Source organism: Trichophyton verrucosum (genome assembly GCF_000151505.1).
Source record: "Trichophyton verrucosum HKI 0517 chromosome Unknown contig00330_1.f1.exp, whole genome shotgun sequence".
Classification (NCBI taxonomy): Eukaryota; Fungi; Ascomycota; class Eurotiomycetes; order Onygenales; family Arthrodermataceae; genus Trichophyton; species Trichophyton verrucosum.
The window spans coordinates 79,341-90,102 of record NW_003315423.1 but is presented as its reverse complement, the minus strand read 5'-3'; the positions used below and the strand labels follow the sequence as shown (position 1 = coordinate 90,102).

The 10,762-nt window shown below is 50.4% G+C and overlaps 4 protein-coding genes across 4 annotated transcripts; 3 read left to right on the top strand and 1 right to left on the bottom strand.

Annotated features, from left to right (window-relative positions):
• Positions 1–233: 233 nt before the first annotated feature.
• TRV_04217 (uncharacterized protein) lies at positions 234–1,008 on the bottom strand (the record flags this gene model as incomplete). The annotated part of the gene is given in 5 exon segments (XM_003021660.1): positions 234–295; positions 414–548; positions 605–706; positions 726–866; positions 987–1,008. The coding sequence occupies 5 exon segments, from the start codon at positions 1,006–1,008 to the stop codon at positions 234–236; spliced, it is 462 nt and encodes a 153-aa protein (XP_003021706.1).
• A 329-nt stretch (positions 1,009–1,337) lies between these two features.
• On the top strand, positions 1,338–4,283 carry TRV_04216 (uncharacterized protein; the record flags this gene model as incomplete). The annotated part of the gene is made up of 2 exons (XM_003021659.1): positions 1,338–1,421; positions 1,503–4,283. The coding sequence occupies 2 exons, from the start codon at positions 1,338–1,340 to the stop codon at positions 4,281–4,283; spliced, it is 2,865 nt and encodes a 954-aa protein (XP_003021705.1).
• A 3,071-nt stretch (positions 4,284–7,354) lies between these two features.
• TRV_04215 (uncharacterized protein) lies at positions 7,355–8,016 on the top strand (the record flags this gene model as incomplete). Its single annotated transcript, XM_003021658.1, has 2 exons — positions 7,355–7,748; positions 7,814–8,016. The coding sequence occupies 2 exons, from the start codon at positions 7,355–7,357 to the stop codon at positions 8,014–8,016; spliced, it is 597 nt and encodes a 198-aa protein (XP_003021704.1).
• Positions 8,017–8,962: 946 nt separating this feature from the next.
• On the top strand, positions 8,963–10,457 carry TRV_04214 (uncharacterized protein; the record flags this gene model as incomplete). The annotated part of the gene is made up of 4 exons (XM_003021657.1): positions 8,963–9,067; positions 9,175–9,316; positions 9,405–10,150; positions 10,227–10,457. 4 exons carry the CDS (start codon positions 8,963–8,965, stop codon positions 10,455–10,457), a joined length of 1,224 nt encoding a protein of 407 aa, XP_003021703.1.
• Positions 10,458–10,762: the final 305 nt, after the last annotated feature.

Sequence of the window (10,762 nt, the reverse complement as noted above, 5' to 3'; positions counted from 1 at the left end):
GGATAAAGGCTGCTCCAAGAGATGTCAGTGTAGCATCAACTTGTTGACAGCTTTGATGACGCAGCTGCAGATCATCATCCATCGGCTGCAGGGACAGTTCTTGCAATTGCACTGTTACGTTACTCGTATTATCAAAGACAGCAGGATGGTAGTGACATCTCGTAGTCGCAGTCGTAGTGGCGATCATCGGCGGCTGTTACTCTGCCTGGGCCTGCAGGTGGACCAGCACTGCCTCAGCCAGTAAACTCCTCCTTGCTTTGCTTCTTCTCTGCTTCTCCGGCTGTCTGCTGAGTCTCTAACTATTATTCTCCGGCAGCGATGGCTTCAGGCAGGACTTCAGGGGTCGAAGGGCCTCTCTGGCCTCAGGAGCAAACCGGGGGACGCTGGCAGCTTTAGCTAGCTTAACCGCCGACCAGCACCGCTCGACCGTCGACCAGCCTTTTCTTCCTGCTTTCTCTCTCTTTCTCTCTCTTTTCCTCTCTTCTCTTCTTCTTCTTCTTCTTCTCCGTAAAAGTCGCCCAACAGCCGGTGGAGTCCCCCAAAAACGGCTAAAAAGGGCCAGAACACAGTCGGCAAAAAGACGTCGACGGTCGATGAAGACCACCGTAGACATCCAACGTCCATAATAAGACTTCATCTTCAACATCTTCTTCATCTTCTTCTTCTTCATCATCTTCTTCTTCATCCTCATCATCATCTTCTTCACCTGCATAGTCAGAGTCCACAGTCCATCAGCAGATCCTCGTCTGTCTTGTCTTTCTTTGCTTTTTCTCTCTTTTTTTCAGCTTCATCATCAGCTCCGTCAGCGCCCTCTGCCTCGCTCCCTCGCCAATGGCTGGCGTCTAGGCCTGACCTGGTGATAGCAGCTAAAAAGCTGCTGCGTAGACGACCTGATAACTAGCCATAATTAATATAGCACTGCCTGCTATTGCTCGTCCCCTCGTTTCATCCCATCTTATCTCGTCGTCGCCCTGGTTCGTTCCAACCGTCCATCTCTTTTCCTTCCATCACCGCCGAACCGACCAGCGTCCTCCCTCCAACCCGCCAGCGCCCGCTGCCTCGCTACGCCCGCCTCGCTGACTGGCCTGTCTGACTGACTTACAAGAATGACCTGGCTGGCCTAGGGACTCTGGCTCTCACGTCACTCGTTTTTGTTTTTTCGGCTTCTTTTTTTTTTTTTCTTCCTTTGCTTTCGTTGCTTTGGTCGAGGTCTTCCATGCCTGCTACCGCATAGATACGCCGAATCTCCATCTCAGCCTCTAGCAACGACCTCGCCGGGAGCGGACAGTGACTGACGCTGCTGTCCTCGTCGTCTTCTGCTCAGAGACGCCGAGACGATGGGGGGACTCGCTCAGCGTGATGGTCCTCCTTCTGGTGCCGACGAGTTCCTGAAGCTCATCTCAAATCCCTTCACCTCCAAGGTCGGTCTCAATTCTCTCCATTATAGAGAATATATATATATATATATATATTATAATATAACTAACGGAGAATGTGAATAGCTCAACTACAATGCCTTCTGGGTCTCGCTGGGCACTTCTGTCGGCATCACTGCCGGCCTGGCCCTCCTCTTCTCGCTCGTCCGGCCACGGAACTCGGTCGTCTACGCTCCCAAGCTCAAGCATGCAGACAAAGCCCATGCGCCCCCGCCGCTGGGCAAGGGCATCTTCGCCTGGATAACGCCCATCATCAAGCTCAAGGAAGACGAGCTCGTCGACCGAATGGGCATGGATGCCACCATCTTCCTGCGCTTCACCCGCATGTGCAGAAACATGTTCTGCGTCATGAGCATTGTCGGCTGCCTCATCATGATACCCGTCAATGTCCACTACAGCAACCGCTCCCTCGGCCAGGACAAGTCGCTCTTCGACTTCATGACCCCCGAGTTGGTCTGGGGCGAGCCGCTCTGGTCGAATATTGCCTGCGCCTGGGCCTTCAACTTCATCATCATGTACTTCCTCTGGCGCAACTACCGGGCCATCCACAGGCTGCGTATCCGCTACTTTCAGAGCCCCGAGTACCAGAAGAGTCTGCACGCCAGGACGGTCATGGTCACCCACATCCCGCAGAACTATCGGACGGACGAAGGCCTGCTGCGGCTTACCGATGAAGTCAACCCTACTGCCAGCATCCCTAGAGCATCCATTGGCCGAAACATGAGAGAGCTGCCGGGCCTGATAAAGGAGCACGATGCCATGGTCAGGAAGCTCGAAGAAGTCCTCGCCAAATACTTCAAGGACCCAGACAACCTGCCTCCAACCCGTCCAACTTGCAAGCCATCAAAAAAGGACCATAGTGGGCACTCTACCTCTGAACCAGTAGATGCCATTGACTATTATACCGACAGAGTCAGACAGCTGGAAATGGAAATCAGACATGTTCGGGAGTCCATCGATAAGCGAAACGCCATGCCGTATGGATTTGCCAGCTGGGACACCATCGAGGATGCTCATGCCGTTGCCTTTGCTGCGCGCAACGAACACCCCCATGGGACCACAATCAGACTGGCTCCAAGGCCCAACGACATCATCTGGGATAACCTCGCCCTAACCAAGAGCAATCTTAAGTGGAAACGCTTCATGAACGCCATTTGGTCGACTATCCTGACCGTCATCTGGATCGTTCCAAACGCCATGATCGCCATCTTCTTGACCAACTTGTCAAACCTCGGTAAGGTCTGGCCGGCCTTCCAGACCTCGCTGAACGGGAATCCAAAGACATGGGCCGCCGTCCAGGGTATCGCTTCTCCTGCAATTCTCTCGTTGGTCTACATTGTGCTTCCGATCATATTCCGACGACTTGCAATCAGCGCGGGCAAGAAAACCAAGACAGCCCGTGAAAGGCACGTTATCCACAGTCTCTACGCCTTTTTCGTCTTCAATAACTTGGTCGTCTTCTCCCTCTTCTCCACCGTCTGGCAGTTGTTCGCTGTCATCATCGATGCAAGCAAGAACGGAGAGGATGCATGGAAAGCCCTCCAGGCCAGAGGTACGTTTCAGAGCTTCGTCGTTGCTCTCATCCACGTTGCGCCGTTCTGGGTCAATTGGCTGCTGCAGAGGAACTTGGGTGCCGCCGTCGACCTGATCCAGATGATCAACATGGTCTGGATCTTCTTTGCACGCAAGTTCTTCAGTCCCACCCCTCGCAAGTATATCGAATGGACTGCTCCACCGCCGTTCGACTATGCCAGCTACTACAACTACTTCCTCTTCTACGTCACCACCGCTCTCTGCTTTTCCACCCTGCAGCCCATCGTCCTGCCCGTGACGGCCCTGTACTTTGGCGTCGACTCGTGGCTGAAGAAGTACCTCCTGCTCTACATCTTCGTCACCAAGACCGAATCTGGTGGGCGTTACTGGCGAGTCATCTACAACCGCGTTGTCTTCGCCGTCATCCTCTCCAACTTCGTCACCGGCCTCATTGTCACGGCCCAAGGATCCTGGACCATGGTATACTCCCTTGTCCCGCTTCCCCTCCTCATGTTGGGATTCAAATGGTACTGCCGGGTCACCTTCGACAACAAAATGCAGTACTACAGCCGCGCTCTGGTCACCGATCCCGAGGCCATGGCAAGCAGCAAATCCTCCAAGAAGATGGTCGAACGTCTCAGCTCTCGTTTCGGCCACCCTGCCCTCTACAAACCACTTACCAACCCCATGGTCCACGCAAAGGCGGCCGGTGCCCTGGAGAAATTCTACCAGTCCCGTCAAGGCTTGGGCGCTGAAACCGGTGAATACTCCGACATAGCCATGCATAGGATGTCATCCACCCGGCCCGGAAAGTCAGAACACACCCGTGACAGACCCTTTGAAGTCGTGGCTGAAAACCAGCTTGACTTCTCCTACTTCAAGGATCGGCCAGACTTCCGTGATGAGTTTGGCGGCGGCATCTACGGCAGGCCAGACGACGTCTTTACTGAGCGCTCACATACCCCCAAGAGCTTCCTTATGGGCACGGGGGATTCTCCTAGCTCCTCGCGGGCATCATCGCCTACGCCATCAACTTACAGCCAACAGGCTCGAGGCAGCATGAGTTTCCCAGCCCATACTCATAGCCGAGTCCCCCAGCTTTCAGACCACCCAGCCTTCCAACCGAATGAGCCTGAGGAGCCTTCGTTCTACACGGCTCCCAACGAAAGTGAACGCAGACTCCTATCCCATGCCCAAACCACACCCTTCAGACATGACGCTGAGATGTCATCCATCGACCGTTGGCAGTCCCATACCTCAGAGGCCCGAGAACCGAGCCCATCCGGCTTCACTCCGTACAGAGGCCACCGTTAATCTCCATCCCGGTCCTGCCAATTCATCCATCCACAACTTTTTTGTTATAGACTTGATGTTTCTTGTTACATTGGCCGCCTTCCTTTTTATTTACTCTGCCCTTTTTTTTGTCTGTCTTGGGGGGATCTACTATTGATACTACTTGGCTGGCCGTGTTTCCTTTTGGTGTTTCTATGAACTGGGAAGGATGTCTTTTTATCCACTGCACATACAGGATCTTGGGTTCTATGTTTCTTGAGTAAAGCGTGGCACATGTAGATTTGGGGTTCTTGTTATCTACCTTTCTTTTATCGTTTATAATGACAATATATGATGAACCGCTCCTTTACGCTTCTTGGCTTGTTTCAACTCTTCCGTCTCCCGCTGTTCAGCCTTCGTCGACTCTTCCCGCTCACGCTCCACGTTGCTCCACGTCGGACATGGTCGACTGCTCTCACACGCTCCTTGTCCGTCTTGTACAAATCTATCTCGCTGCCCTCGCACAGCCATGGGAGGTGGCTTGTCCACGTGACTGTGGCTTAAACCTTAACCCTTAACTCCATAGAAAGTCCGTCTTCAGGTGAGTCGAGCTTGCTCTGCTTTTGCTTTTGCCCTGCTTTGCTTTGCTCTCTGAACTGCGCCCCCAGCTGGTCGCGGACGGACGTGGACGAGGCATGGTAGACAACTAACATGAGCCCATACAGTGACTGCTAAAAAGACCATGTCTCCGCTCCTGAGAGAGTCTCCCTGGGCAAAATAATACGCCGACAGACAGACCAGCCTTGTACAACAAACAACACGGCAGGTAGACAGAACATACATACCCTGGGCGCTGCTATCCGACTGCCGTGCTTTCTACAAGTTTCAACGATACGCAAGACCGGGCAAGAGAACAAGATGACCTGGTACTCTCTTCTCCCGCAGGAGCTTACCGCATTCGAGGGGTGGCTGATCCGTTTTTTTGTATGCACCTTTCCCTCCCCCCTCTCCGTCCACATCACGCCCGCCCACATCGACACAGTAGACCAACCCATCGTATAACCGTGTCAGGAAACCCTCGCTAACCCGGACGCTGTCTCGGAGCATGTGTGACCTCTAGGTTCTTCTCGGCACGCTGATGATGGGGCCGTTTCTATTTTTCCTCGTGTACGATGTCGTCCTCTATATCTGGCGGGCAGCAACATACGAAATACCTGTCATCGGGGGTCGTGCCAGGGGTAGACGACGACCCGTTGCGCCAATTCCCATCTTTTCCGAATCTGCAAGTGGACGCAGAAGGGCATTCAGTATGACTGGGATAGATTTCTACGGCAGTGCTAGCACCAGAAGTGAAGCGTCGTTGGCGAGGGGCGCGCAGGATGAGAACGTTGCTCCGCATGGGACAGCGGCGCCCGATGCAGCTGTTTCTCGAAGAAAAACGCTCACCTTACCTGTTGATGCCAGGCCGAGTTGAAACGGGGCGCTGTTCACAACCAAGGATGTCCGAGATCGGATGCCGTTCGGAAGACTCATGGCCTTTCCGTTCCCGGTCCGTCTGCTGCTATATGACAAATGGGAAGTCCCGTGGTGTTCGTTCATACATAGATACCAAGTGCTGTGCTCGAGGAGATGCTGTCTCGCTTGTGTATGGCTTGTCTACCCATGGCCCTCCTATGAGCTGTTAGTCACACGGAGCTATAGCACGGTTTGAAGGGCAATTATCAGCCTCACCATGTAAACACGTGTATGACCCGGTTAGAGGTCTAGGATGTCTTACAGGTACTTCTCAGGCAAGGGGGGGAAGACTGCATTCTGCAACCGAATGTTTCTAGAAATGTTCCTGGAGCTTTTTTTGGATGGGACTTTGTACCCCGTTAACAGGGTAGGGATGGCCTGATGTCCTTTACTCCCAAGTACTGGTTTGGGCTAAAGAATCCCCCCTTTACCTACGGGACTTCTGCCCAACCAAAGCAGCGCCGTTTGGTAGCTAGGTGTTGTTCACCAACATGAGGCGAGGGTCATTTCTTGGGCGGAAAAGCACCCAGTCTGCCCGCTGCCTTTCCCCGGGCGTTCCATACCTTCATTCAAGTGCGGAATACAGCGCATTCACCGGCTCATTCGTTCAGCTGATCTCTTTCTCGGCGCCCGTTTGGTCTGTTGCATTGCCTCTATCCAATTTAGCATATGGATGTTTGTCATAGTTAGAAAACTCTATATTGCTATGAGTTGTCAACTATTGTGTGCAACAGATCAATTTACCTGAACTCTTGAATCTGACTTGCTCACGAAGCGATACCTGCCCTATACTTGTTTGTCATTGATAGCTAGCTATCGCCCTTCAACACCTTGCATTGGCTTATGTCTGCGCCGCTCCCCATACCTCCGGGCGGAATCCCCCTTGGGCATTGGCCTTTACAACACCCTGTGCTACACAGAATTCCTCCGCATGACAGCCCAGTATGATCTGTTTGTTGTCTCATCCTGCCAATTTTCTCTTCTCCCTCGCCTAGGGTATGAGGAATTGCAGATGAATTTGGCCATGAGAAGAAGCTCATGGAGGTAGCATTCGCTGGATGTACAACTGTGTTGCCAAATTGTCCACAGCGTGTCTATTCAAAACATGTTTCCCTGTAACTGTCCGGCTCCTAAGCCAACAGCAAGGACAGAATAGCTCAGTGTCACAATTGGACGTGGTGCAACATCCCAATCGCCCTATATTCGTATAGCATGTTCAGCTCGCCCTCGGTGTTGCTGCTGCTATTCTTGCCTTTGATATCGAAATATATTAAAGTCCGCTTCCGGGATTCATGTCTGGAACCGAAGACACTTACTCATCTCCTCTCTGCTTGACTAACATCCGGATCTTAAATTCCGCCCTATTTGAACACTGCTTGCTCCTCTGCTTTGGAGGATTTTTACTCTACCTTTCATTATTTAATTGAACAAAGCCAAAGAAGATATATAACCAGTTTTCTAGTTATTCACTTACTCTTTACTACCCGTGGACATACGCAATTACCTTATCTTTAGACACGACTATGCTTCCTCGTGGTGGCGATAGACACAGAACTTCCGCATTACCTGGCGGAGCATACGGGATAGACCCCCGGTCAATGACAGCAAGTGATGTTGGCATTGCATTGCAGCAGGCCCAGCAGGGAGTGCAAGGCTTTGACTTTGGAGACCATCCCAACATGCGCCATCAACTTGACCCGACCTCACCATACTATAACCCACGGCAAGAAGAGCAGCTGAACTACAACGGGGGTCAACACGGAGTTTCCCATCATCTCGGGAATGGCTTCATGCAGAATCCCAACATTGCTCAAAACGACACGGCGCTGGCTGAGCTTGTTCGCCGGACAAACCTTGCCGTGTCCCTTGCAAATCACAATATCAATCCCCGAAGCCAGTTCACACAGGTACATCCTATGATGTGCTTTGACGGGAGATTCCCTACGGATTTCCGCAGCCCCAAGACCGTTGAGTCGGTCAAGCTGCTAGATGGTCAGTGTCGTTATGTATATCCTGGTTGAATCTGATAATCGGCCTTCATATTGACTATGGAACAGTAACCCAGCTGGACCGAATATTACAGGAGTACAAGCTACCTTACGATACTCGCTCGATAATCAACAGCACAAACTCGCACCTGTTACGAGACGGTAGGGACTCGATCAGTTCATCCCGTCTGCGGCAGGCCAAATTGCAAATTCTCTTCGAGCATCTGGGAGCCAGCAGGATTGTCGAGCAAGAGAGGCAGAAGCGCCTATGAGAGAAGTAGACCATAGCCCTACTACAAGCCCCATCCTGCGCTTGCTCAGTTATTAGCTTACTGCCCTGTCCCGTCCCCTGACAAACATATAAATTCGGGAAAGCTACACTTCGGCGTCTGCTTTGCTCTTTTTATCCCCTCTACATTATCTTCTTTTTTTTACTGTTAAAGACCTTGTTATTATAATTTTGGCTACTGGAGTATAGGAGTATACCACCCCCCGATCCCGAAGTTGCGATACTTATATCACGATGAACATCCTGTCAGCCTATAACTCGTACATTTCTGTCCTAGGGTGGCTGTTCTTCTCAATTTGACCCTCGAGTCCATCGCATATCTACTCCTTTGTCTCTCCTGACGTCTCTCGTTGATTCTTGCATGCATTCCTTAAGTTACGAAGCGAACAGAGATGTTAAGCCATAACTAGTTAACGCAGTTAGATGTTATCATATATTCTTTCTTGTCCCCTTCAGACGTACTCCGTAAATATCACAAATTTAAATCCCGCTCGCCTCCTATTATAACACATTCATCCTCAGTGACAAAGAACTCGACGGGTAACCTTGGGCTCGACCAACCGTGTGGAGTTGAAGGGCGTCTGGCTGGTCCACCGGCTAACGAGGTAACTTAGTAGTGCTGGGCCTATTAATACCACTTAACGAACACCGGTTCCTCCGGTTTACAGCCACTTCTCCACACCAGGGAGCGCTTCCACCTCGGTTGCATTCTTAGTACAATTTCTGGATAGCTGCTCTGCTCTGCTATTTTTTAATATATATTTTAAGATCTGTCACAGGCTATCATAGCTTGTTCTGATTCTTGGGGTGGTGGTTTGATACCCAGGACTGCGATTTCTTGCAAGGTCGATCTCAGTTGCAATATTCTCGAAACTCCGGTTTAGTATTGATACATCTACATTTTGAAGGCAAACGGACGGTTCAAAGCCATGGAGAAAGCTCTATCCGACGTGATGCCATACTGGAACTCCATACGGGGATTTTTGGCCCAGCTGAAAGATTCGGTTCCCACAAACGTCCTCCTATTACTACCAGTAATCGTGATGATATGGTACCGATCCAGGTCTGACGGGCCAGTACGTCATCCACGCTATGTCCTCTATGCCTACGCTGCTTCAATAGACTAAGATTATAATTATAGAAGTCTTTTGGAACGACACGCAAGCTTACGGTGGTCACCGAAGATGATTTCCCCCCGATACAGCCGCTTGACAAGTTCAATTGGGAGACCACGGAGCCTATACAGCTACGGCCGTACAAACCAAATTACAACCTTACCATGGGTGAGATTTTCGCCTTCCTGATCCTCACAGGCTATATAAATAGAAGACAGGCGGGCTAATTTGCTTATATGTGTGCCTTTAATAATAGCGCTTGAAACACTCGAGCCAAGCGAGCTGATACCCATAGACAAGGAATATAAAGATAGGATCTCCGAACGCCGAAGGGTCCTTAAAGAGCACCATGATATTGCCTTGGGTATTCACTCCGCCTCGAGCAAGGGGAAGTCGGATGTAGATGGCGAAGAGTTTCCCCTGGCCCACGATGCAATTTGTGAGTTATATGAATTTGTCATGGGTATCTATCTCCCAAACAGATACCCGACTATGTTTAAATTGATCGAAGCCAAGTATGAAAGCTGCAAGGTGTTCATGCTTCAGAATAAGGTTACAGGGGAGGTTCTGCCGGCAACAGTTTCACCCGGTCGTCCGCTGGTTAATGCATTGGAGACCCTAGGCAAAACAGTCGACGAGGATATGCTCATTCTTTTACCAATGGGGAGTAGCGGAAATGAAAATGACAAGTTAAGGGAGAAGCCGTCGAGCCTTAAGTATGTTCTGCAGGCGTATGTGACGTGTTTCCCCTCTGGGTTCAACACTCGCGAGAAACTGGGCAAGCAGTTGAATGGTGTGCATGAGCCGGTGCCAGGGTACCGGGAGAAAATCGAGAAGAGCATGGATAGATACTTTGAAAAGCTAGAGGTCGGGAAATTCGTGAAACGGGTCAATTGGAGCATCACGACGGGAGCAGGGCTGTTCTATGCATTTGGAGATGAGCACCTGGCGACAGGGCAGGGGATGAAACAGTTACGGCTGGAGCAGCTGGATATAGATGATGTAAGTGCTATTTCTTCTTGATGATTGAAGTTAGTTTTGGTTTAGCCGGTTGATTAACTATTGTTTGTTCATGCAGACATTCCTGCGTTGCGAGAGACAGACTCTATATCGTCTGCCCAAGTCTGGGGCCATTGTGTTCTCCATCCATACATATAGATATCCTATTCGACAACTGAAGGAGGAAGGGTCCGGTGAGGACCTTGCTGCTGCAATTGAGGGTATTGAAAACGGAAATGTTCCTCTGATGGCTGAGTATAAGAAAGTTCCTGTTTGGGGTGAAGCTGTCAAGAAGTACCTAAGAAGTTAAAAAACGACTTCTACACAGATAGGCTCAATATAATATTCCCTAATGTTTATGTCAACTGTGAGGCAGTGGGTATATATTATATCTAAATCAAATTTCCTACTATGTTATGATCAAGATTGTAAAAAGTAAAATACAGTTCGACAACAATCGAGTAAGATCACATAAGGAAGAGGAAGATCTAGAGTGGAGGGTTATTAAAAAGTGATAATCAGAAGATCTTTTGAGAGGAAGATGCTGTTGATCGCTTGCTGAAGCAGGGAAGAGAGGATATGATTGGAACAGCGGGAGGGAAGTGAGATAAAGAG